At 42.7% G+C, this 27,219-nt stretch overlaps 3 protein-coding genes across 10 annotated transcripts; all 3 read left to right on the plus strand.

Annotated features, from left to right (window-relative positions):
- The first annotated feature begins 3,598 nt into the window (after positions 1-3,598).
- On the plus strand, positions 3,599-10,234 carry gpr146 (G protein-coupled receptor 146). Its single transcript, XM_061302672.1, has 2 exons — positions 3,599-3,884; positions 7,410-10,234. The coding sequence occupies exon 2, from the start codon at positions 7,433-7,435 to the stop codon at positions 8,432-8,434; it is 1,002 nt and encodes a 333-aa protein (XP_061158656.1). The 5' UTR covers positions 3,599-3,884; positions 7,410-7,432; the 3' UTR covers positions 8,435-10,234.
- A 451-nt stretch (positions 10,235-10,685) lies between these two features.
- Positions 10,686-16,217, plus strand: gper1 (G protein-coupled estrogen receptor 1). Of its 8 annotated transcripts, XM_061302669.1 has the most exons (5): positions 10,694-10,955; positions 11,592-11,691; positions 12,738-12,851; positions 14,114-14,661; positions 14,731-16,217. In XM_061302669.1, exons 4-5 carry the CDS (start codon positions 14,383-14,385, stop codon positions 15,406-15,408), a joined length of 957 nt encoding a protein of 318 aa, XP_061158653.1. In that variant the 5' UTR covers positions 10,694-10,955; positions 11,592-11,691; positions 12,738-12,851; positions 14,114-14,382; the 3' UTR covers positions 15,409-16,217. The 8 variants fall into 8 exon arrangements, with proteins under 8 accessions (XP_061158651.1, XP_061158652.1, XP_061158650.1 ...); XM_061302665.1 differs by having other exon boundaries at positions 10,689-10,955; positions 11,564-11,691; positions 12,656-12,851; positions 14,114-16,217; XM_061302663.1 differs by having other exon boundaries at positions 10,691-10,955; positions 11,564-11,691; positions 14,114-16,217.
- An 855-nt stretch (positions 16,218-17,072) lies between these two features.
- On the plus strand, positions 17,073-26,418 carry unkl (unk like zinc finger). The gene is made up of 14 exons (XM_061302591.1): positions 17,073-17,200; positions 18,215-18,424; positions 18,851-19,027; positions 19,277-19,410; positions 19,509-19,644; positions 19,732-19,849; positions 19,950-20,034; positions 20,363-20,517; positions 20,607-20,784; positions 20,861-20,950; positions 21,023-21,253; positions 21,587-21,762; positions 21,858-22,115; positions 22,195-26,418. The coding sequence occupies exons 1-14, from the start codon at positions 17,136-17,138 to the stop codon at positions 22,348-22,350; spliced, it is 2,169 nt and encodes a 722-aa protein (XP_061158575.1). The 5' UTR covers positions 17,073-17,135; the 3' UTR covers positions 22,351-26,418.
- The last annotated feature ends 801 nt before the right edge of the window (positions 26,419-27,219 follow it).

Below are 27,219 nucleotides of genomic sequence, written 5' to 3' on the forward strand. Positions count from 1 at the left end.
TCCATCAAGTTGGTAAGGAATGAAAAACTACATAGGTGCAAAAAGAACAAAAACAAGACCAGACAGGTCTGATGGTGTAGCGGCATGTATATATGTACGCTCACCGACCGCGGCACGAATTCGTGTACTCTCCCGTCAGACCCGTCAAAATCATTGCTAGACGCCAATCAAAAAAAATTCAGTCAAGAAAAAAAAACTGTTATATATGCAATGTTGTTTCCCGCAAGCGACAGAAAAAAACCTTCCTGCTGTCTGCAGCCGGCGAGCTTTATGAACCTTGAGGTCAGTGGGAGGGGGAATATGACCGAGGGGTCCGAGCCAAAGACGGAGCAGGGGTCCAGAAAGGCCGCAGCGTTCTGAAAGGCCCCAAGCGCACAGCTGTGTATGTATAGCCTCCCGCTGTTTGGAGCCCATCCACCACAACAGCTCGCTAATCCCTCTTAGATCTGCTCGTCGGCACCCGTGCAAGCGCCCAAACTTTTTTCGTGGGTCTATCAGATTTGATTGAGAAACTCCCACCCGATGAGGACACAAACATCCATAGGTGACCTTTTAGTAGAAGTAGGAGGCTAGGAAGAACAAACAGCCTTTGAGAAGTAACACATGAAGGTGATCACATGCTGCGAAGCTTCTTTTGTGCTGCTGGAGGCCTTTTTCAAGCATCAAAGGGATGCGGAAATCACAGGAGGCAAAATAATGTTAGCCAGAGTTAGCAAACAACATTTTGGCGGGACAATGTTTTTGGCTCTTAAGACCAGCGGCCATGACTCAAAGCCAGGAGCAGCACATACAAATGGAAAAAATGCATCCTGACCTAAATCCCATTGAAAATATTTGGGTAAATCAGGAGAAAAAAAAAAAAAGACTTGACTCTCCAGCATGGAAAGAATTTACTATTTTGCAAGAAGCCTCTAGATGGTTACAATAATTGCTCGTCGTACGATTTCTGCTGTTGTTTACACACTCGGCATTCCTCAGGGCCGCAAAGTGTGACCGCGACTTTATTGAAAATACCATACAGTACTTTTCCAACGTAACCCCATAAGTGGTTTATGTACAAGAGGATTTGACAAGCGACCCAGACCACTTTGACCAAAGAAAACAGCTGACCACGACTGGATCTTTTACTTTCTACAAGGATACTTTCACTGTCGACTACAAATCGAAGATAATGTCGCTTCGTGTATGTTTTTGGCATCCACGGTACGTCCCGGCAACCTTGGCACCTCCTCTTTTAATACGCCCTCCACCAGCTGATCCTTCACTTATTCCAGGAATTCTGTTTAACAATGCGGGCCTCTGTGTATAGCCAAAAGCACATGTTGTCCATATTCTGGATAGCCCAAAAATAATTCATACATTGGTGAATTTGTTTGTTGCTTAGGATAATATTAAAATCTACTGTATCAGAAGATATAGATTTAAAAATATATTTCTATTGAGACATTTGAAATGAAACATGAAGCAAAGAAAACCCCATGGGGCAGATAACAGACCCTTGAGGGATACCACATTGCAAAATCTTTGTGATATCAAATGGAGACAACCCACATGGTCAATTTTAACATCTTATCACTCTTTATTACTTGGATTTCAAATTTTTTATGCAACCTCTTACTGCTTGAGTGTAAACAGGGACAAAGGTTGTTGGTCCCCACAAAGATTCATCGCTACTATTTTTAGCATCTCTCTGCGGAAGCATAAAAGTTGAGGGATCTTTCCAGGCCCGATGGTGGAAATGAAACAGATGGAAACAGAATATTAAAAGTCATCATTAAAACTCTTGGAATATTGATCTAAGATATCTTTTTCTATACAATCTGTCATGATCTTTGAACACACAATCAGCAGTGCACATGCTGACCACAAATACATTTCTTAACCTCAAGTTCCTGGAACCAACCAAAAGGGAGAAAACCATGCAGTACTGTATAAAAAACTTATTTTTGTTCATGTGCTTAGCTCATGTGATATCTGGCAACTAATTGCATAACAAAACCAAAAATGACTTTATTCATCCCAACAATATTTGCTTGCCGCTTGAGTGCTTGAAGTTAAAATAAGACAAGACATCTAAAGACCCCAAAAATGTGCGTCCTTCGGTCTTGCTGGCAACATTCCGGGCCTTTCTGCTGGAATTATCTCCGAGGTGCTAATGTGACAAGTGCATTGTATCCACAAACAAGTCAATGTAGTCCTTAGAACTCGTGTCTGTGACCATCTGGTGCCAAAGTCATTACGCAAACACCTTGACGTGCATCTGGGACGGACGAAGCAAAGATTTCAATTTGTAAACAGGCGGCGTGTGCAGACGAACGCCTCGCTGTGCTCTTAAGCCGTCCGAGAATAGGGAGAGATTTTAGCGCTTGCTTGCGGATCACCCTTAAGACATTCCACATTAACATTAACAACCAAACTCCTCTGCGGATGCAGAAAATGAACACATCCACTCCCCGTCAAAAGTATTGGGACAATGAGGCCGCTCCCCTTTGGCAGATCAAATTATTTCTCTATAGGGTTTAAGTCTGGGGATTACATTTTGGACCCTGATCAAGATTTTCATTGTAAGAGTATTTTATTATTATAATTAGCGCTATTGTAGGCGTGTTGAGTATACTGTCTACTCTCAATACACAAACTGATGACACAGCGTTGTAAAGATTTGGCTTGTAGTCACACTAATCACAATACGTCTGTTTAATCACAGTTCAATGAGATAAACACTTGGCTTTCTTGTGTCACGCGAGCTTGCTCTAAAACCCAAGTCTATGCATAATACATTGCCAATAGTCCTCCGGATAAGAAGATTAGTGAATTAAAGATTTAGCATCCTCCGTCTTTTAATTAAATAGAATACAAATGCTGACAAGTTTGTTGTTACAATCGAGGGATCATGAAAATAATCTAGCAGATTTGAATGTTTAGGTAACATTGGCTGGAATATTTGTTGCAGTGTTCTCTCATGCTCATTTAGTGCGGCTGTTTAACCTCAATAGTACAAATGAGTGAAGAGGTCACTTATTTGAATCTTGCTGAAATAATGAGAAATGTTATTTTATAATTTTGGAACTATGACTACGATGTTGGCGCAGGCGTCCATTTGTTTGAGATTGTTGTTTTGTTCGAATGAGACATTTTATGAGTTGAACGGATGCCAGCGCTGTGCTTCTTAAGTGTGGCGCCGGTCAACAGGTTATCAGCCATGGCTCAGGCGGCTTATCGCAAAGTACAGTAATTAAACTTTTGGAAACCCTGTTGATTTATTTACAATCTCTTTTGTTTTGTGCAATACAGTCATATTTGTTTATATATATATATATATATAAAGAAACACATAAAATGGTGGTGTTATAGGGTGCAGGAACTAATGAGTTATTAATTTATTTATTTATTTATTTATTTTAAAACGGGCATACATCTCCAATACGTCTTCCGTGAAAAATAAATGAAAAAAGAAAAGTAATTTGTGCGTTTGCGCAACACGGTCCCTTTCTTAACGCCCCGCCCCCTAAGCAACTACCCAATCAGAGCCGAGAATGTCCTCCGGGGCTCGCGACCGGAGATGAAGCCGGGGGGCGGGGGCAGAGGGAGGCTGGTGGGCTGTGGGGGAGGGTCACGTGTGTACACATTGTAACGCTCGTAAGCGTCTCCAGTGGACGGCCCACTCTTTTCAGAACAAGCTTCGTCGCAAAAGTTGCTACCACGAATGGAGTAAAGCGATATATATTTTTTGTTTGCTTCTGTAAAGGATTAAGCAACGCCGACCAGGAGTGCTTTTCGGGACGTTTCTTCTCCAAATGCAGCGGTTGAGAAATGCCTGTCGAAATGCTACATCCTGACCCGATGCCTCCGTAGATCGCTCCGAGCAAGTCTCAAACGTACTGGTGAGTCCCCCCCCCCTGACTTTTTACCCCCTTTTCCACTTTCTGATGGTTTTCCCTTCAAGGTTCCCACACCCAAAAAATGTCGGTTTTCTTTTAGTTTCGTTTCGTTAATTTTTTACACGCGTCTAGTAGTAGTAATAGTAGTAGTAAACAATGGTGGAAAATGCTGACTAAACGGTGACAGCTGGGCACAATTCGTTATGTGGCATCAAGTGCGATGGAGCGATTATCTTACTGTTTATTTTCGTTATATATAACATACAATATGACAATTTTAAGTTTACATTATTTGTAAGGACACTTTTTTTATCATACACTCTGGACCCAGAATCGGACGTCAAATCCTCGCAGAGGTCATTAAACCATATGTTGATACCACAATAATAAGAAAAACTTTGCATAGAGAGAATAGACTGTGCAGGTGTACCTAATTTTGTGACCCGTGAGCGTATTTATTACGTTAGGTCCCCCCCCCCCCCCCCTCTTCGCCCCTGTAACGCAGTGGTCTCAAACTCATTTTATGTTGGGTAGGCTGGCGCAGGAATCTGGGTGTGTCTCGGCCACATTAAGTATTCCACCAAAAAAAGTCTAATCCAGTCTTTTCAATACAGTAACTACTACCACATCAAAAAAAGTCAATTTAACAGCAGCAGAAAAGTAGTAATGGTAAACAGATGACTGAAAAGTGAAAGCTACAGTTTGATCAAATACTTGTGCTGTAATCATCTCGCTCAGCAAATTAAAACGGCGCCTGAGATTTAAGGCCACCTCGTCCTCGACTTCATCCACGTGACCAAAAGGCGACGTGAGGCGTTGTGGCTTAGGTGCAACTAAGCCTGCTTTGTGCTGAACCGTTGAACTCCGGTGAACGGCTGGAGAGAAGTCACAACTCAATAAAAAAAAACGTGCCTGTCGTTCGTTATCTTCAAGTTATGTATGACGGAACTGACAAAATGGCCAACGGGAGATCTTATCACAAAAGTCATGGTGGTAGAAGTGACTCATGTTAACCAGCCTTGGATCGGATCCATGAATTATTAGGGAATAAGTCTGATAAATTTTGGAGACTCTAAAAATCTTTAAAAATATCTTGGTGGTTGCAGTCCAGTTCTTTTTCTGTCGATTACACACCAAGAAGGGATGTCTGCAACATTTGTTTGTGTGTGTGTGTCTTTTTTTTTTTTTTTAATGTGCAATCATATGACATAATCCAGTCATTTCTCAGAAGGCTCTGCAAATTCCGGTAAGGACGCAAGACTGTAAAACGGAGGGCGTGGAGCACGGCGTGTCACACGCATTATAACAAAGTACATGGGGGTCACTCGTGTTTGGTGGGGTCCTCGCCATCTGGGAAATATTTCATCCCGCCACTCCTGACGCACAGTCGTGCAGGAAGTTCAGACTGCAGTTACGTGCGAGGACAACCAACGCAAGATGTCTTCCTTGTGTTGTTATTGCCGAGGGTTGAGAAGCAAGTGCAAAACTTTAGCAGCTTCTGATGACAGAGGAAAGCACTCTCAGTGATTTAAGATGAAAGAGACAAAGCTAAGCTAGCTAGTGCTTATCTTACGTGGGAGCTGCAATTACGGTTGTCAACTTCTCATTGTCAATTTCGATTTGCGAGACACATAACGCTTTCAAGCTAACCGCTGGTTCCGCTATTTGTGTTTGTTCCCTAATTGGCCATTGTTGCGTTTCTTGCCAAAGCCACCGCAAGTTTGCCGAACTCGATGCTGACCACAGACGCGACAAATATGCAGTTGTTATTGAACAGGTTCAACGGGTTTAACTGGGAGGTTTGTTTTCTAATCAGATCAGGTCAGTAAATAAAAGGCATGCTGTTTGGCATGCAGCAAATAATTTTCCAAATATGTGGCAATATAATTATGCATGCTTTAATCTGCTTATTTCTCACACTAAATTAAAAAAAAAACACACACACACAAAAACCTGCTCGATTATTGCGAAACCACCGTAGAGAGCCTCGTGAAAATTCGCATAGATGCTATACTAATTAGAAACCTTAAAATGAGACAACAGGGATTAAATAATATCTTCTAATATCAATGAGGATGTGGAAACTATTTTCACATGTGCATGTATCAGCGCACGTTAAAGCATCACTTTTTCATTTATGGTGGTAATCCTATAACCGACCTATGTGGTCTTAATTTGTTAAAGGGAGCCTTTTGCCCCATATCGAATTGCGTAAATAAAATCAACACCATACCCCTGCACCCTAATCAACTTTACGATACATTCCGCAATGCAGTTTGCGTTTAAGGAGACGACGATTAGCAAGCTAATTGCCGTGCGAGCTTTTCGCTCGAGTTAAAGCGCTTGTAAATGCCGCGGGCCGAGCAGCTCCGCTGCGGGTGAGAACCGACTTTTGTCGAGAGTAACCGGAGACGCTCTTCCTGCTGACCCTGTTTCCAGTCCAACCGCTTTGACTCCCAGTCTCAGCCACAGCCTCATTATAGCCCGTTGGAGTAGCGCAGAGCCGGACTGACGTCTCCGCCTCCCCTAGGCCAAAACAGACCCTTAGTAGTGGCTCTTACGTAAGTCAAGGAAGAGGAATGCTTCCCGTCCTTACTGGCAATGCGATCTTGCAAAACAAAGCCGATTTCCTGCACTTTGTTGTAGATGAGCGCAAGTTTTGCTTCCGAGTTGATTTTCCCCTCATCATCAGGGTTTTTGTAAAGAGGCCAAAGTTGCAAAGGACCAAATGAAGCCCAGTGAAAATAAACAAGAGCTTTGGCTCGATTCCCCGACGCTCCCCCGGTCATTTTCCTTGACCCGGCCTTGAACTCCCAGACGGCTCGGAGTGACTTCTTCACCGCGTCCTGCTTCATATTTCACTCTTAATAAATCTAGTCGTCGCCCTGCTGTCAAGAGGAAGATTCAAAGCGCTTCTCGCTAAGTTGCCAAAAATTCCTCGCATAGATCAGCCCGTGTTGTCAATGCAGGATTCCTCGCAGCCTGAAGCCGAGACACTAAATACAGCGACGCCTCCATTTAGTAATTCGTCAAATAATCTGATTAAAAAAAAAAAAGGGTTTTATCGACACAGCTTGTATTGTTGTGCCGGTGAGTGACATGGGTGTCAGGAAAATTGATTGACAACCTGTTACTTATTTGGCCACGCCCCTAATGGCACACAAACGTGAGTGCCGTACAATCATTACATTTCAGAAAACCTTTTTTTTATTTACATGCTCTTGCAGTGCCCTTTGTAATCGTTGTGGCACCAAGAGAATAAGTTGGATTGTGAATTAGGCCATGAATGCCATTGTCTTGGGAACCATGCGGAAAGCAGCAGGCCTGCACGTGACAGCGAGGTGGGAAAGAAGCTCGCGGGGGTGTCAAACAATTCCGTTTTGTGCGGCGCCACCAGAACAAGGCCTTCTTCATTTACTGTGGCCCGCCTGGTGTGCGCCCCGAGATGTTGAGCTTTCTGCCTGCTAGCTTGGCATGTTGATCTTTGAGTTCCTCAAGACTGAATGTTCCCTCTCCTTGTGATTGCAGTCCACCTCCTCCGGGGTCCAGCGATGTGGATCTGCGTGGTTTACAATGAGACGGAAACCAGCGTGGACTTCCGTCTGTGCCAGGACTTTGGACTCATCCTGTCCGTGTTATCGCTGGTCTACCTGCTGGTGTGCTTCCCGCTGGGCCTGTGCTACAACGTGCTGCTGGTGGCCGTCAACCTCTCCAACAAGGTATCCATGACCATGCCCGACGTCTACTTTGTCAACATGGCCATCGCGGGCCTGGTGCTCAACGCCGTGGCGCCCGTGGAGCTGCTCAGCTCCACCTTCACCCGCTGGCACGCGTGGGAGTACACCAACGAAGTGTACATCACGCTGCTCATCCTCTTCAACATCTCCTCGCTGGTCATCATGTACTCCACCACGCTGCTCAGTTTGGACTATTACATCGAGCGGGCCCTGCCGCGCACCTACATGTCCAGCGTGTACAACACCAAGCACGTGTGCGGCTTCATCTGGGGCGGCGCCGTGCTCACCAGCTTCTCCTCGCTGCTTTTTTACGTGTGCAACCACATCTCCACCAAGATGGTGGAGTGCTCCAAGATGCAGAACAAGGAGGCGGCCGACGCCATCATGATGTTCATCGGCTACGTGGTGCCCGCCGTGGCCGTCCTGTACGCCTTTGCGCTCATCCTGCGCATCCGGAAGGAGTCCACGCCGCTGGACCAGGACTCGGCCCGCTTGGACCCGTCCATCCACCGGCTCCTTTTAGCTTCCGTGTGCGTGCAGTTTGTGCTGTGGACTCCGTATTACGTGACGCTCCTGGTGCACACTGTGGCCGGCACGCCCGGGTACGCGGGCGGGTCACGCTACCTGCCCACCTACTACTTCCTACGCTGCGTGTCCAAGCTGCTGGCGTTTTCCAGCAGCTTCGCCATGCCGCTCATGTACGGCCAGATGAACAAGAACTTCTCCAACAAGCTGCGGCGGCTGCTAGCCAGGTTGCACTGCCGAGACCAGTCTTGTCCACACGAACGCTCCGCAGTGCAGCAAGTGGTCACGTGAAGCCCCTCCCCAGCACTTATCTAACGTCCCTCCAGAGCCAGTGTCTCGCCCTCGCCGTTTTGGACTGCGTTAAAGCGCGACATAGCAAACCGTGGAATTTCCTGTCACCTTCCGGAACGCGAGCCGACGGATCCAAGAAACCACTAAGTGCTGCCGTTTTGTGTGCGTGTGCCTGCGTGCGTGTGTGTGTGTGTGTGTTTGACCAAGGGAAGCTCTCCACTAAGTCACTTTGGCTGCATATCGGCTCTCAGCTCCCCCAGCAGTGCAGCGGCCTGACATCCTGGCAATGTGATGAACATGCGAATGTCAGCGTACATTCATTAAGCTCTTCTTCAATATGACGTCTCCCCCCCCCCCAGTTGCAGCTTGAAATGAAGTCATTGTGCAAGGAAAACATTAGCTAGCTCCGTTCTCCGCGCACGACGTATCACAAAAGACAAGCTGCTCAGCCTTTAAATTAACTCCAACTTGAAGGTCTCTTCTTGGATTGCGTTTTCACTCTGCTGCCAGAATTCCATTGTTGTGGTGCCAGACCGCTGCCGTTTAGTTTGGGCTCAAGAAATAAATGTTGGCATTGCGGAAAAAGATGTATAACATGTGTAGGCTGCTCAACACTCTCGTAAAATTCCTCGAAATGTGTTAACACCTGCAGAGGCTCTCTCGCTTCGATGCCAAAATTCTGCCATTAATTTGAAACTACAAATTAATTTTGCGCAATGCCAAACTTTGCTCGAATGCCCTCCGAATGGCAGCGTTACCTTGGATTTTGAAAAAATGCCTTCACGTCTAAATACCGAACCCTACACCCTCGTTTGTTGTTCGGGGTTCACACATAACCGCTTTACCTCATTTCCAAGCAAATCATCAAATCCAGACCAAGAATTTGGCTCCAGTTGTAAGCTCCTTAGCATTTGCTCTGTTCAGCTAGCACTCGCTACCAAAGCTGTGTTTGCAAATTTAGTCTTTAATCATGTTTTTGGAAACAGTGCGCACTTGAGTACTCACCACTAGTACTTTTGAACTTTTGTTAAAATGTAGAAAAACTGCACATCTCGCCTTTCGGCAGCGCTTCACTATGGGAAGTTCGGGTAAGGTTACAATTTGGTTTTATTAGCTCTACCGGCCTCGCATCCATTTCAGAAACTCTCTTAGGGGATGTGACGAGGCTTTTCTAACACTCATCAGTTAATCATTAGCTGCTCAAAGTTCATTGTAGCTCTTCATACAGTGTGCTGTATACTGTAGCCACGTTGCACGTCAACTGTGGGGCATTTATTAAATCCCATACCTGCCGTATTCTGAGATATGACACGTAACGTTTAATTGAAGAAGTCAATACCATTTTGGAACCTTCACAAACTGCTGTCTGTCTGGATGAATTGTGGAAGACGGGTGTTTTTCCTCACCATGTAGCCACAGCGCCATCTGTCGGCCAAAACGTCTATCATTTAGAATTCTGGCTGCATTTAGGATCCAGACTAGCCGTTTATTTCAGCTTCAACAGCCTCAAAAGTTCTCAGTTCTAGTCAGATGCAATGTTTTTACGTTCAACGGCAAAACCTCATAGGGTCCAAACGAGTCCACTTGTGCTTTTACCCCCCCCCTCCCTCTGCGTTTGAGTGACTATGATGCAAAATGATTGTGTATATATTGTGAGCGATCGATATACTGTACTGTAGGGTGCTCTTTGAACGCATTCAGTATTTTGTTGTTGTTTTTCCCCCAGAGATTTATCTAGATTCTCTAAGTAATCTACTTTCATCTGAGTCAAAGACTGAATAAAATCATAAACTAACTAATCATCCTTGTGTAACTCAGTCACTTTATTAGGTAGGCTTGGGTAATACCATATTTAAAATGCTCTCTCCTGAGAGACTCTGTATTTAATAATACGTTTATTGTGTGTGTTTTGCTATGTTGAGCAACACTGGATCATTAAAATTACTTTACATAATGACACGGTATTAAATTGGCACTGGGGTCAAGCTTTGGACGGAGCTGTTGCCTAGCAACCGTACAGCCACCCAAAGTGAGCTAATCCTTTTATATATGGGCCGAGAACCCGTCGATATACTGGATGACTGATTCGATCATAAACCCAAGTGCTTGTGGCAATGATTTTGCACTGATGTAATTTAACATTTTCATGATTACAGTTCTTCATAGCTTGTTTCACCTGAATTTTCCTCTCTGCACAATTCAATTTCAGATTCTTGAAACAAACAAAAAGGTATGAAGAAGTCTCAGTTGGGGAAAAGGTCACAGTGACATTGCACATGTTAGACTTGTTTTTCTTGATGTTTTTCCCTCATTAAGAAGCCTCTTGCCTCGCTGAAAGGTAGCAAAGGCTCAGAAACATTCGCAAAGCGGGAGACCACCTGGCCATGACATTGGCCCCTGGTTTTACAAGTCTGGTTTGGCCATCAAGTTGAATTTATGAAGCTTTTTTTTACGTGTTTGAGTCAGCTTGGATTATTTATTTTTTTTTACCCGAGGTCAAGATTCACAGTCTTCTATTAACGTAAGAACAATTTTTGAGTCCTCAGAAAAACGAGCTTTTCGAAAACGTCAACGATTAGAGTCAACAAACTTTGTAAAGTCATTTATGAGAGAATGACATTTTTTCGAGAAAGATTTCAAGAAGAATTGGGACGTTTGGGGTTAATTCTTCAGCGAATACTTTTAAATTAAATTGAGTAAATTATGTTCCGCCATCTAGTGGTCAAGAATAGAATTACATCCAAAATGTGACCATTTAACATTAAATTTTAAGCTTGTAGTCTTCAACGAAGAGTATAAGGACAAAAAAAATAAAAATTCAAGTCCTCAAGGAAACTAGTGTATGTTTTCATATACATCAATGATATTTCTTCTTAGCCAAACCTACTTTACCTGTTTTCATAAGACTGCTAGAGTCAGTGACAAAGACTGAAATGTTAATTTTTTGATTAAGTTAATTATTTAATGCCGGTTATCCCTTTTCAACACTGCTTATTGAAAACCAAACACAACCGTCCACACCCTTGTTAATCTTCCTTTTGTTGGGTTTTTCCTTGTTGCTAAGGTCACACACAAAAAAATGCTGTAGAGAGATTGTCCTTATTTGTGTGTGGTTTGCGACTCTTGCAGTTGTTGCGATGTCATCGTTTGCTTCCAGACTTTTAAGTGGAGGCAGATGAGACTCATGGTTGGAACCTCCCCTCGGGTAGACCGCCCACTCAGCCCTGAACCCGATTACTTGCCATCAACTGTCACTTGTAAGGTCATTATATCCAGATTAAAGTCACTGGACGGTATATAAGGCGCACCTGCATTGTATATCTTTATGGACAGTATAGCTTTGACGTCAGTGAAAATATCCAGACTGCTTCACGTTTCCCCTATTTTGTAATGTTACGTCCTTATTCCAAAATTAAATCAATTTTTTTTTTTTCTGCTGGAAATTCTACACGTCACATATTGACAATGAGAAAGAAAGTATTTCGTAAATACATTCAAATAGAAAATCATTCATTTTAGTGGACATAAAAGACTGACTTACTGTATACATTCAAGTCTTGGTATTTTTTTAAAACAAGCGTTTGAGCGCTCACTCCAATCAAACACTGTGTTAGAGCGCCCCTTAGCGGATATGAGAAAGAAGTGCAATTTGTGATGGTCTTTTTTTTTTTTTTTTTTTTTTTGGAGGTGCCAAAAGAGTCACTCGTCAGGCATTAAATTAGATATTGGCTCATATCGTTTTCACTTGTGCCTGAAAGCTAATTAGATCACAGAAAGTCTTTAGTGTCATTGCACAACGCTCACTGTTATTGATTCAGGGTCCCTACTGGACTGAAACCTGACATCATTGGAAACAGGTCCTCTTTTGTATTTACTCTAGATCTGAACTAGACCATTTAGCCTTCGACAGTTTTTTTTTTAATAGTCTGTAAAGTGACAGTAGAGGTCCTGATAGTTGCTTATAAAAAAATAATTCTATTTTACTCTAATTGCATTATTCTGATTCAATCTGCATTAATGCTCCCATGCAGGGACAAATGTACTGGTGTGTGTCCACCTTATTGATGCAGACAGGCGCCCAATTATATTGTATTTTTTTAAATTATGTTATTAAAATCCTTGTCTGTGTACAAGAACGGTAAATTGAAATTCTATACATAAAAAAATAAAAATATTAATAAGTAGTGATGTAACTGTTTAAAATTGATGTAACTTTTAAAGATGGGAGAAAATGGAAGCTGAGTCGTCATGTCAAAAGTCCAAGTGACATGTTGTTGGCCCGCCTCCTCCCTTCTCCGAAAAGGGGGTGGAGGGCACTCACAGCAGGTGGTGCGGCAGAGGATCACGGACATGAGATTTGATAATCTCCACTTGTCTGACTTGGGCACAGGATAAGGAGAACCAAATTTGGGGACAAGTAAGTGCAATTTTGGATCCACAATTCATATTTTAGGGGATGTTTTTGGAGGAAATTCCAAGGCACTTTGCATGGAAATGAAATTTATGGTGTACTTTTTTTGTGCAGTTTTATAATTAACTTTAAAATACTTTCTTTTATGTGACTCAACTTGCATTATTAGTTAATTTTCATTTCAGTTGACTTGTCCCCCTAAATTTGTTGTTGTTAAAGATTATTATATCATTTCTATAATGTTTTAATATGCCGATCAAAACATACTCGGATTAATATGAGATTGTGATTTGGGCTAAATATTCTCCAAGAAAATTTTTGAAAATGTCTACTGGGTATTTTCCAAGAAATAAATAGAAACTACTGCAGAGTGTCTTTCTGTCACTTTCATGTATTGTACTTTATTGTACTTTTCCTTATTGATGTCACCAATATTTGTCTGCTGTATTGCAGCTGTTTTGTCAGACGATACTGCGAAAAAACGCTAACAATATTTAATATTTTAGTTTGGTGTTTTATTCTCATGCTCCTGGGTGATGTTTGATTTGCATACAAACTAAATTCAAATTCTTCCGAGCTTGTTAGGTTAGCATAGCACAATGGAAAGAAACATGTTAGCAACAAAAAGTGACTTGGAATTTATCCTTGAATATGTTTCGCTACAATTCTGCTTCAACACTTAAAAGTGAATTTATCTCTTTTTTTTTGTGCATGCATGATGCTCCGCTTAAAAAGTCAATACTCTTAATAAGAGTGCATTAATTTTGCAGGGTTTCCTCTCATGCAGCCTGCGGGCTGGGAATGTTTGTTAAAGGTCATGTTGGCTAAACAGATATCAGGATTTCTTTCTCTGGGGAGCGTCTGACAACCAACAGCGGTTAATGTTAAAACGCATAATTAAATAACAGTGATAATATATATTGTGCCGTCGTACGCTGTGCATTTAATAATCGTGGGAAAACGTGTATCCATGGCTGTTTTCCGCTCGGCCATATGGACAACGCGGTAGCCGGAATTGGCCGAAAGGGTGTTAGAGGAGGAATTTCAATGCATCTGTTTAAGCCTGAAGCTTGAATTTTAATGAAGGCGCCTATTTGTCTGTCGTCCCGTTAGGACACAACAACAAAAAAAACAATGGGAGATTTTTCCAAACAGCTACTTGGTGAATCTCTGGCTCAAGAAGTGAACTTAATACTGTTTGGTTCCAACCTCGGAAAGAAATTCCTAATTTGTGGTGCGTTGGTTCTAATCTTCTCTTCTCTCCTTAGCTCAGGTGTCTCATCGGAATCGTCTCCGGCCGAGATCGGCTGAATAAAGATGGAGCGGCGGGGCGAAAGCGGCGGCCAGTGACGCATCGAATCAATCTCAGGTGTGCTAAGGCCAAAAGGGGTCATGGCGGTGCTCCCTGGTTGCGGCAGAAGTGCGTCCCCCTCAATTGCCAACGGAGCGTTCCTCCATCGGGGTGGATGATCCAGTTGACGGGTTCCAACCATGTAGCGGTGTCAGGTGATCCAAAAACGTTCCCACGGCAGCCACTATGGAAGTGCAAACCACCTCCCTGGTGTGGATTTACGTTAACGTCACGGTCAACGCTTCCGACGAATTCAACTCCACCGAGAGCTCGGAGGAGTCTTACGCCATCGGTCTCTTCCTCTCCTGCCTCTACACCATCCTCCTCTTTCCCATCGGATTCATCGGCAACATCCTGATCCTGGTGGTCAACCTGAACCACCGGGAGAAGATGACCATCCCCGACCTGTACTTCGTCAACCTGGCGGTGGCCGACCTGATCCTGGTGGCCGACTCGCTCATCGAGGTGTTCAACCTGAACGAGAAGTACTACGACTACGCCGTGCTGTGCACCTTCATGTCGCTCTTCCTGCAGGTCAACATGTACAGCAGCATCTTCTTCCTCACGTGGATGAGCTTCGACCGCTACGTGGCGCTGGCCGGCTCGGTGGGCTGCAGCCCGATGAGGACCATGCGCCACGCCAAGCTCAGCTGCGGCCTCATCTGGATGGCGTCCATCCTGGCCACGCTTCTGCCCTTCACCATCGTACAGACGCAGCACCGCGGCGAGCTCCACTTTTGCTTCGCTAACGTCTTCGAGATCCAATGGCTGGAGGTCACCATCGGCTTCCTGGTGCCCTTCTCCGTCATCGGCCTTTGCTACTCCCTGATTGTCCGGATTCTCATGCGGGCGCAGAAGCACCGCGGATTGTGGGCCAGGCGACAGAAGGCGCTGCGTATGATCTTGGTGGTGGTACTGGTCTTCTTCATCTGCTGGTTGCCCGAGAACGTTTTCATCAGCATCCAGCTGCTGCAGGGCACGGCCGACCCTGCCCGTAGGACCACCGCCACTCTGTGGCACGACTATCCTCTGGCGGGCCACATTGTTAACCTGGCCGCCTTCTCCAACAGCTGCCTCAACCCCATCATCTACAGCTTTCTGGGCGAGACCTTCCGGGATAAGCTGAAGCTCTTTGTCAAGCAGAAGGCCAGCTGGTCTGCCGTCGGTCTCCATTTGGGACCTTCGGTCAGGACTGGGGTGACGCAGGTATAAGGACAGAGTGGGAAACAATACCTCGGATTTACGCCTCATGGATTCAGTCACCTGCTCACTTTATGAACAAAAAAAAAAAAAGATGGATTCTGTACATATTATCTTGGGTCCACACCAAAACGTTCCCTTGCCTAAATGCTGCAAGAAAATATTCAAAGAAATCTGCCAAGTTGCCCCCCCCCCCCCTGCATAATTTTGCGTTTGATGTTGACCTACATGTTAGCGTAGCGTAGCGTTCACAGAGGACGCTGTCACATAAAAAACACAATTTTATTTGCTCCGTGTATCTGTCAAATACTTGTAATCGAACTTACATGTTCAGTGCGGTGGTGGTCAAAGTATGGCTTGGGGGGTCGCAAAAGTTATTTAATCAGGGCTAGCAAGCATGTTATGCAATTTCAAAAAGAGAATGAAATATTTAAAAATATATATATATTTTACTTTCCCCTCACCTTTGTCTGGGTTTTGGTGACATCAGCTCTTTTATTTTATTTCTGGAAATAAAGACAACAATTGCACTTTTTCAGCATTTTGAAGCATTATGATGTCATGAAAAAATAATTATACAGGACATTATGTGATCGTGGTACGGTATGAAATGAGAGCTTTACCGGACTGCAGACAGTCAACATGTTTGTCATGACAAGCATCCTGAGATGATTGTTTGTGTACCAAACCACAAAACTGTTTTTGCAGCTGTAAGCAGACCAGAAGCCCTGGGAAAGTAACATGGAAGGGGATACTGTTTTTACTGGTTTTCATTAAGAGGGTTGCAAAAATAATAAATGATTACGTCCGTTCTTCTGCTATACGTAATGTTTGCGTCGTTGTCTTTACAGGGCAGGAAAGACATTCTGCTCTCAGTCCCGCATAATGAATACTAATTAGAGCTATTTTAAGTGGACTTAACAGGCTGTGGGACCAGAGAAATGAAAATTGTGACCAAAACAATGCTGTCATGTTCACTTAGGGTCAACAAGTCACCACAGCAATCCATGACCTCACATGGTATCAAAGCACTCAACATCAAAGTTTGATTTTAAATTGAACTAGTTTGTACTGACTTTAGAAACGTGATGTCACGTGGCTTCTTTACATTGCCATTATTTTTTTTTAATATAATTTGCTTTAAAAACAAAACAAAAGGGAAATTACAAAAGAAAGTTTTTTTCCCTTATGTAACTTATGTACAGTATTGTGCTATTTGTAATGTCTGTGTGTTGGGGACGGGGGTGGAGGTGGGGGTCCCAAAGCAATTACAAGAGCCTTGTGGCGGTCTGTTGCATAATTACCAGGCAGGGTACTTGGTAGGCAGCGGCTGAATAATGGATTACAAGTATAATTGCATTTGTAAATTTAAATCCCTTATGAGAGGGAAAGGGAAAAAATAGAATTGGAGAAAGAGAAAGGAAAACAAGACAAAGAAGTCCCTATATGATGTCATCATCATTTTAATATCAATCGAGTGAGTGAAAACTACAAATTTTAGAGTTAAGTTTTGAATTTTCGCCCCCCACTCCAAAAAAACAGGGGGGTTATTCCATAAAACAAAAAATACTCTAAAACAGAAATATATATTAGAAAAAAAAACTTTTTTCCTTCGTGTTTGAAGTCCTTCTGTATTACATTCTAGTGACCACTGGGTGGCGCGCTTCGTCAGGGACGTGGATTCGCCGTGCTGGAGCAACAGATCAACGCGCATGCGCACTTGATTGTTTTGACTGAAAATGCCGTCGGTTTCGAAAACGGCGGCCAATGCGTCTCCTCAAACCGAGAAACCAACCCATTATACGTGAGTATTGCACCGTTGCTGTCTTCGTCCTCTACGACTCTGCGTCGTTCTCGCTTTGTTACAACTCTTTGCGTATGTGCGTGCGTTTACGAATACTGCTTTCCCAAGGCTTTGTGACTGCCCCCCAAAAACTGCGAGTCTCCGGGCTTGGACGACAGCGCTTTAATGTTCCCTGATATGTTGGCCCTTAGCGGAATAGTTCTTAAAAAGCCCCGTCGACGTGTTCTTTTGCACCGTGTACTTTACAAGCCAATCGTATTTTAGCCAGGAGCTGTTAGCTCGCTACCCCCCGTGTGCTTGTCAACAGCTTGGCCTTTATTTTTATGTCTCCACCCCCCTCACCGTCTTCTTTCTACGTGCTTTAATTTACGTACGCTCAAGGAATTCCCACAAGGGTTGCGTCGGAATGTGCGCGCATTCTGCTACGTGAATAGCGAGCTAACGCCAGTGACCCAAAACAGCGTCTTTTAAAAACAGTGTTTGCAAACATTAATTGAATCGAGGCAGGGGTTTTGCGTCAGAAAAATATCACAACAGTCCACCAAACAAATATGACAAGTATGACGTTGATGGCTAAGATCCCTTGTCTGTTAAACTCTTTGATCATATCCTTAAAGACATTAAAGCTTTGTGGTGGCCTTGAACCTTTAAAGGTGCTTTCAAAGAAGGCTTTCTTATATTTCAAAAAGTTTTTTTTAACTTCTTCTGTGCCTTAATAAAGTAAATTAAATCTTTCACTTTTATTCTCAGACTTCCTTTTATATATATATATATATTTTTTTTTTAATTTTGTAACGTTTGCACATGGGAAAGGAGCAGCTCTCCAAATTTCATTGTACAACTAAGTTGTAAAATGACAATAAAGGGCATTCTATTCTATTCTATTCTATTCTATTCTATTCTATTCTACTCTAAAGGCAGTTAGCAACCACCAAGCCAAGAAAACAATCTTTTCGTGACAAGAATCATGTCAAGCATAATGTAAATTTTGACTTTTGACATTGTCCCTTTCAGCTACTTGAAGGAGTTCAGAACCGAGCAGTGCCCGCTGTTCCTGCAGCACAAGTGCACGCAGCACAGACCGTTTACGTGCTTCCACTGGCACTTTCTCAACCAGAGGCGGAGGAGACCCATCCGCCGTAGGGACGGCACCTTCAATTACAGCCCCGACGTCTACTGCACCAAATACGACGAGACCACAGGCATCTGCCCGGATGGAGACGAGTAAGTTGACGGTTGAGATACCGGCGATGCTGAGATGCTTTCAGGATTTGCAATAATAGGCCAAAAATAAAAAATAAAAAGAAGTGAAGGATGGTATGAGATTAAACTTGAAATGTTCTGATGATTGATTTAATTCTTTCCGTGGCGATCATTTTAGCTTATTACTGTTCTTAGCCCTATTGCTGAGAAAAAAAACAAGTGGGGGGGAAAAAAAAAAAATCAAGCTCCAGCCATCACTACACCGCCCCTGACAATGCCAGCTATTTTTGTATGACCTTACCTGTTGCCATAGCAACTGTTGCTACTCGAGATAGATGGCAAAGTCGGCGCATGCAAGAAGTTAATAATGCAATATATGTGGACTCACAGTGGATTCTTTTTTTTTTCTGTCTGGAAAAAAATGTGTTTGGTGCCCACCTCTGTCAGTTGTCCTTATTTACACCGGACCACGGGTGACACGGAGCGCAAGTACCACCTCCGCTATTACAAGACGGGCACCTGCATCCACGAGACAGACGCCCGGGGGCACTGCGTGAAGAACGGCCTCCACTGCGCCTTTGCTCACGGTCCGCACGATCTCCGACCTCCTGTTTATGATATCAGGTAACCACAAAAGCAGAAATGAACCTGTTTTGCTGGAGGGGGCGGGGCTTTTCTCATCCAAATTAATTTGGCTAAGGTTTTACACGAGAAGCAAAATATCAGCCTGTGTAGCTCAAGGCATGTTTACAAATTTCTTTTACTTTTCTATTGATTATTGATTTTCATTATTTGGGTATTAGAATGCATGGCAAAAATGTGAGGTGCAATACCTAGTAATCGTGTAAAAATGATATCAAAATCTGTCAATAGAGAGATTCAGGCACAAGAGGCGCTCCAGAATGGACAGCTGGGCTCCAGCGAAGGTATTCCCGACCTGCAGCCCGGCGTATTAGCCAGCCAAGCCATGATCGAGAAGACCCTGACGGAGGATCCCAGGTGGCAAGGTAAAAAAACGCCGCTTCATCAAGCACTGTTAACTTTGAACTAATCTCTCACGAGTACGTAATATTGAGACTTTGCCCTGCTTTTTTCTTTTTCCCAGACACCAACTTTGTTTTAGCAAACTACAAGACAGAACAGTGCACAAAACCGCCCAGATTGTGCCGACAGGGCTACGCTTGTCCGCACTACCACAACAGTCGGGACCGCAGACGCAATCCGCGTAAATACAAGTACAGGTGAGCAATGAAGTCGATATTATTCGAGAATAGGGAGATGATGTCAAAGGTCAATGTTTTCCATTGTCACGTGACATCACACGACAGGTCAACTCCGTGCCCCAGCGTGAAACATGGCGACGAATGGGGCGAGCCTTCCAAATGCGAAAGCGGCGACGCCTGCCAGTATTGCCACTCACGCACGGAGCAGCAGTTTCATCCAGAGGTGGCTATCGAGTTTAGCTTTAACAACACGAATGTCTGACGTTAGTACCGTATCTAATTTTGATTCTCCCCCCCCCCCCCCCCCCGCCCCCCACTTCGAGATCTACAAATCCACCAAGTGCAACGACATGCGACAAACCGGCTACTGTCCCCGGGGGCCATTTTGTGCCTTTGCACACGTGGAAAGTGAGTCATTCAAGTTTTCACTTTTACAGTAATGAATAACAGGAGACAAATTTGCACAAAGTATCATAAAAGTTTGAATAAACAATCACTGGAATGGCACCAAATAGAGCGCAGGCAATATCGAAATGTTCACAAAATGTTTTTACTTTGTTTCTGCGGGTGACTTCCTGTTTCTTAGAAAATGTCTGCATCAGCAGTTTTGTACAGATGGCCCCCGTGTGTTTTATTGTAAAAAGATCTCTGAAGCAGCAAGCAGTCCAGCTAGCTTTGGCTCAAAGTCACCTGAGATAGGGGCTCTGTCTCATTCCGTCACGTCCCCCCCCCTCAGGAATCCCCTCCGCCGAGGACACCATGAGCTCGTTGCTAACGGCGATACATTCCAGCTCGCATTCCCAGCCGGGCTCTCAGCAGTATTCCGAGTGTCCACTCGGCGAGTGGACGACGGCCGGCGGCTCCAACACCAGCAACGGACAAGTGGCCAGTGTATGTACTGTTACAATGTGTCCATATTCTTTTCGTGGTTGTAAGAAATTAAATCATGCACTCTGTATGTCCCCTTTGACCCCGTTCAGACACAAAATAGCGTTTTCTGCGCTGTGAACCCGCTGGCGTCGAGCTTCACCTCCAGCATAACGTCCAGCTTGGCCTCCAGCATTGGCTCGGACAGCTCCTCCCCGACCACCTTGTCCACCATGAACGCAAAAGCCACTCCCTTTTATCCCGGGAGCAACACAGTGGAATCGGTTATAGGTACGAGGATGTCGAATATTTATTTATAAAAAGAAAAAAAAAAGAAAATCCTTTTAAACTTCTGATACCCACTCAGGATCCGCTTTGGATCTCAACTTTTGTGACATCAACGTTGCGTCGCTTGATAAGGAGCTAGAAGAACAAGAAAACAATATTGGGCTGGAAAGTAAGTATGAGGAAATTCAAATATAATGTTTGGCTGCAAAGTCACCACTTTATCGCATCGCGCCCATCGCAGGTCAAAGAATGCTCGGTGGCTCGGCCCCGGTCAACATTCCCGGCTCGCTGGCGCGCTCGTCCTCCTTCAACTCCTCGTCGTCACTGTCCACCTCGCCGCTGAGCTCACTGTCGCAGTCGCAGTCACTGCTGTCCGGCGTCGTGTCGCATCACAACCACACGGCTAACATGTTGGCCAAGCACGAGCATGGCTTGCTGGGAACGCCGACTTCTTCTTCCCAGAATTCCTTAGGTCAGTGAGAAATAGTAGAAATACTCAGATGGTTTGAATCTTTGTAACGTTTAGAATAGGAAAGTTGATTATATTATTCCTGTAAAACAAGATCATACTGGTACTGGAATTTCCCTTGGATTTAATATTTACTCATCTAAACACTGCTTGGAAAATTATTTATTTGAACTGCCAGTCAGAGTTTAAATATTCTGAGTTTAACTCCAGTCATTAACATAAATCCTTTTGCGCTGAGATTAGTGGCGCCATCAACCGCTTCCCACGGATATCAACTGAAGGATTTGTAGTCGTCGTGACTCAAAAAATGTTTGTTGCCATTTTCCACCCATCCAGGCTTAAACGGCGCCAGCAGCATTTGGGACTTTGTGAGCGGCAGCTTTTCACCAAGTCCGTCTCCGGTCTTCAGCAGCCTGACGGGCAGCGGCGACGTCTCGCGTCTCTTTCGGGAACTGGATGAAGCCAAGAGGAAAATTAAACAGTGGGAGGAGGCCTGGCATCAGATCAAACAGGTAACGCCTTGGAGGAAAAAAAAAAAAAAATGGATGATGTTTTATAATCCTCTTATCAAAGTGTCATTCCTAATTTGGGACCAATTTGTCCGCAGGCGTACGAAAACTGCCAGAAAGAAGCCCACGAAGCCAAGGAACAAGCCAAGGCGGCGGAGGGGGAGCGGCAGCTGGCGGAGCAGAAACGTGACGGGACGGAGCGCAAGTTGAAGGACCTGAGGGGCGAGTTTGACGCTCTGTGCCGAGCGCCCGGAACGCCGCTCCTGCGCAGCTACGGCGAGCTGGACCAGCTGCCCCTGTCCAAACTACACTCGCTCAAGAACCAGCTGCGCAACGACCTCGACGCCATCGACAGGGTAAGAAAAACACACGGCTAAGAGCGTTCGTAACCCATGTTGGTCACGTTTGTCTCCTCCCCCCCTCTCCCCCCCCCAGGTCATATATCTGCTTCAGTCAAAGAAATGTCTCGTTTGCCAAAAGCGCGGCCGCTGCGTCGTGCTGCATCCGTGCCAACATTTCGTTCTATGCGAGAGCTGCGCGTCCAGCAAAACCGAATGTCCCTACTGTCAAACGACAATACTCAAGTGGTGATGCACACTCACACACCAGAGGTACTATTTAGAAGAAACTACTAATAGACAGCAAATTTTTGTATATTTCATAGAACAGTTAAAAACGCTGAATGAAATGATGCTTGACTCATATAAATCTTTATCAAAACTCCGAATCGTGTACATGAGATTTGGATGTGTAGGTTTTTGCTCATTTTACATGGCCAATATCTTCAGTGAGCAAAAATACGCACTTAAAATGGGCAACAATTTGACATCCACTTCTGCTTTAGTTAAAGAGGAACAATTGTCGAAAAAAAAATCACTTTTATTTTGCGGAGAACATATTGTGAAATTTAACACTATGCAGAGTGAATCTTTGACGTATATATATAAATATATATATATGAAACAAAAATATTTGTATTGCGAAATGATCAAGTGTTTTCAGGTATTAGCGCTGAATGTTCCCTTTTAAGTAACCCCCCCCAAATATGAGCTAATATGAATGCAGCTAGTCAAGCAATTATTCTGACCAATTTCCTGAAGATTTCTTAATTCAAGCACTTTGTTGACATGGGACTATTAAAAGGGTATGTAGACATTTTGTTTAAGCTGCTTCGTAGGTATTTGTTTGGTTTTTTAACTAGTCATACTTTTTATAAATATACCTATAAGTGTATACATATAAGCTAATGCTTTTTAGTGTGTACCGTGAGACATAAATGGAATATTTCACGTTTCCTGTTGTTAAGTCATGGCATGATTCTGGATAGTAAGATTTAATAGCAAAATAAAAGTATTTAATAGTTTCTACTTTCATAGTTAGGTTTATAAATACATTTTGGAAAGGAAAAAAAAAACAATCAAGTGCAAATTTATGATGCGTTTTAGGCATAACCAGCAGCAGTAATATGTGTAAAGTGCACACACGCTACACGTGGTTCAATCAATCACTTTTTGTTTTTTGTAAAGATTTCTAAGGAGGAGCATGTGTTGTCTCTTTTACGTGTGTAGGAAACTAGCCTCGAGAACATATCGGCCTCCAGTTCAAAAGTGCCTTAAGGTCAAATTGTAGAAGCAGAAAAGCTTGTTTTTGGTGTTAAAAAAAAGTTGACTTAAACATCATGACCATAGTGTATGTAGTTTAGGCCCAGTTTCATAATTATGCTAATTAGAATTTTTTTTTTTTTTTTTTTTAAATGGAACATTACCAGTGCCTGCGTCCTTTTCGCAGGCCGCGGTGCTCTTCCCGTGCAGCTTTTGCTCTTTGGAGATTTTCTTTCCTGGCCGTATGCAAACAGAAAAAGCTATTAGGACAATTTCCGTTATTAACATCATCAAGTCCGTCTAAAATGACCTTCTACTGTGTCAATGAATCGACTCTTTCACACTCGCTCTCGCTTTACAAAAGAAAGTGTCTCCAGGTATAATTGAATTAAGCTACTTGTTAAGTTTACATTCCCCAATGGGCTCAGTGGAGAAAAAAAAAAAATCGCAAAAGAAATTTGCTGACTTAAAGACGTGGCTGTAGCTATAATGATTCAAAATGGACCAGCGATCTAGCAATCGTAAATCCCAACAAAGAGGACCACCCACTGTTTTAGAACGAGAGACTCGTGCTGCCTTCCAGAAAACTGGGAAGTCTGACATTTTGTCCGTAAATCAAAACACACACGAGTTTTACGAACATCCAAAACAACAAATTAGCCCAAATTACCTTTCATTGTATTTTATTCTGTAATAAAGAAAAAGAGCCAAGTTGGCCCCCCAAAAAATATTTTCTCTCGTCCAGATTTTTGCCATGTTTTTGTTTGCATCACAACTTTAGACCCAACGTAAGCATTTAAGCTTGTCTCAAGCACTGATCGGTATCTTTCCGACTTCCCGGCAGCCTCGAACGCAGCACTAAATCTTAAGAATTTTTTTTTTTTTTAAAGAGACAATGTTGTCTTTCGAATGGATGAGTTCCATCCACTCATTTCTATACAGTTTGTATTTTCCTACACAATGTACAAAGCCTAAAAAGCTTCCGCTTGAGCCATACGAAAATTGACAATAATCATTGACTGTAATCGTGTCACACTGCCAGACTGTAGTTCGACTGTACGCCTGACCCATTCGGACGTAAAATCATATTAATAACTATTGTAAAAAGTATTCACGCAGTTCCATCACAAATTCTTTTCAAATCATTTGAATGACTTTTGTAAGACGTTAGGATCCCGGTAACTGCCCGTTCAATGATGTCACCGACCCGTACTGCTGTAAATTGTCAAAAGTGTTTGTTTTTCTTTAGTTTTTAAATTGTTTAATTTGACAGGGTCCTTCGGTCTTCAACATTTTGCCTGTAAATAAAAATGATAATAATATTAACGATGTCTCATGCAAAATTTAGAGTAACCGACCAAAGTGTTTCTCGTAGTTGTGCAAATATTCCAAAAGATCTTTAAAAGGGGACTCCACGTGTCGCTGGGGAGCACAAATGAATGCCCGCGCGAGACGTGGAATTCCATTTTGGAGGGCCTTTGCTGTTTCACTTAACGGCTAAATCACTTTTATTCTTAACATCAACGCACCTGAGCCCGTGTTTGTTGCAGTTTTACCAAAGACCTGTACTTTTTAGTTTTTCTTTCAGTCACAAATGTAGGTTGGTAACGGCTAAGGAAAATAATCACCTACCACCTTAAATAGTCAATTAGCAGGAATCAATTATTTTTCCCTGAGTTGAGTTTAAAAATACAGACAAATCTCGACTAATGGTGTTTTTACGGCCGATTAAAGGGTTTCGTTGAGAACGGTGAAGGGATTGAATGTGCTACTGAAGTGGCTACATAACCTTCACTTTTTTTTTTTTTTTTTTTGAAGTTTACTTTATTCTAAATGGTTGGTTTATTCATTTGTCTACTGTTTATGATACTGTTCAGTGCTTTTAATTCAGTGTCCAGTAAGTGAGGTTATCTGTGGCAGATAGACTGAATTCATCCCAACAAAACAATCCCAGAAGTCCACTTTGTAAGCACTGCGGTTTATTATGACTTTTTGTGCCTTTTTTTAAATTAAAATTTGTGCTATCCGGAAAGATGAAAATGGTCAAATTTCCCAGAATTAGGAACCAGAAATTGAGTGCCTTACATAAGTCAAGTGGACAGGCCAATTAAGTGTGATTGGTATGAAAACAAGACAAGAACTTAAAAAAACAAAAACAGCAATATCCAGTTACTAAGGACACAATTTAGATCAATCTGGCACCAAATGGGAAACAAAAAGCACCAAATAGGAAGATTTTTGTAAATGAACTTTACACGGCATACTTTTGAATCTGTTTTACATTCTAGTTGTTTCGTCTAGAGTGTTTGTCGTCGTTTTTGAATGCTATGAACACGCCAGCCTGAAGATTTATGCAATCGTGTGTAATGAGTGTCATGTTGGAATTGAAAATGGCTTACTAGTACGATTGTTGTGGAAATTACAAAAAAAGAAAAAAAGAATCAATGTGGAACCAGTCGTTCCATGTACTGTAGACATGTTGTTGTTATTATTATTACTATCAACATTTTGAAGCCCTGAAATATTGAATGTATTGTTCTAAATTAGATATTCAATGAAGAGGTCACTGGAATCTTATTATTGCGGAGCTCAGTTCATTCATTTTGATGTAGCATCTAGTTGTAAACTGCTATTCAATAAAAACAAATGTATTAGCACTAAAGGTGGTTATTTTTTCTACGTTATTGGAGTGCTTGAATGGAAACTGGATTCAGTGGGTTCATTCCTGTCAGTCTGTATGAATATTGAAATAGTTTTTGTGATAATATGTCGGAATTCAAGCTGATAAAAACAAAAATTTTACTGTCGGTATTAAATTCTGTGTTGTGAACACAAACATACCGTATAGGTGCAAGTCTTAGAGTACTACCAGATTGTTTTTTTTTTTCTTTATTATTTTTCAGTTTCTACATTAATGATTGTGTATTGCATATATTCTGTAGTGTATGGCTAGTTTGTTAACACTTGTTAAATTGTTACACTACAGTGTTGTAATGGTTTACAGAGTTCACAAGATTATATTTTATCATCTGGACAATTAAACAAATTTTTCATCTCATGTGATTGATTATTTTCTTCTCATTAAATTGCAGTCATGATTATAGTCCTTTACAGGGATATTTAATTGTTCAATACACTTGATACATTTTGAAAAATCACATGTATTAAGCGCGTTATGGCTTTCCCGCAGTGATATATTAATCTTGCAAATGAAAACTTAAAGGAAACTTACATAAAAGCATTTTAGTACTCTAAATGTTTGAAACTTTTCAGCTTCCTTGCAGTTTGTCGTTCTACCACCAGGCGGCAGCCTAACCGCACTGCACTGGTTGAAAATCAATTTTAAGATCACTTTTCAGCAGCTGAGGGTTAAAACATTAACCCAGCAAACCTTTTAAAGACTTTTTATTATGTTAATTGGCGCATCCAAATGTAATAAAAAGTGCGGGCGTTAATGAGTTGATTTACCTGTCAAAGCTGTCTTCGTGATGCTTTCAGCAACCTTCAGAGAAACACACCTTCACACCTATTTTTGGAAATTTCGCGTGAATCATTTTGCTAATTTACCATGCTTTTATTTTTCAAAGCCTTACCTTATAGGAACGCTGGAAAGAAAACTCCCTAAAACGTATGTTAAATTATTGAGCTCGTTCGTTACCAACGCCACCTGTCTTAAATCTGAAAGAAACAATTCGTCTCGAACGCCACAGTGTGAGTGGGAAAGACAAATCAGCAGACGTGAAGCACACGCGAAATGATTCTTTTTTTATTTTTCTCAAACTTCTGCGACGGACCGAACTTGGCCAAGGTATGCTCAAAAACACAAATTATCTCACAACATCACCCCAGCGAGTCCTGT

Source organism: Syngnathus typhle, linkage group LG17, assembly GCF_033458585.1.
Source record: "Syngnathus typhle isolate RoL2023-S1 ecotype Sweden linkage group LG17, RoL_Styp_1.0, whole genome shotgun sequence".
NCBI lineage: Eukaryota > Metazoa > Chordata > Actinopteri > Syngnathiformes > Syngnathidae > Syngnathus > Syngnathus typhle.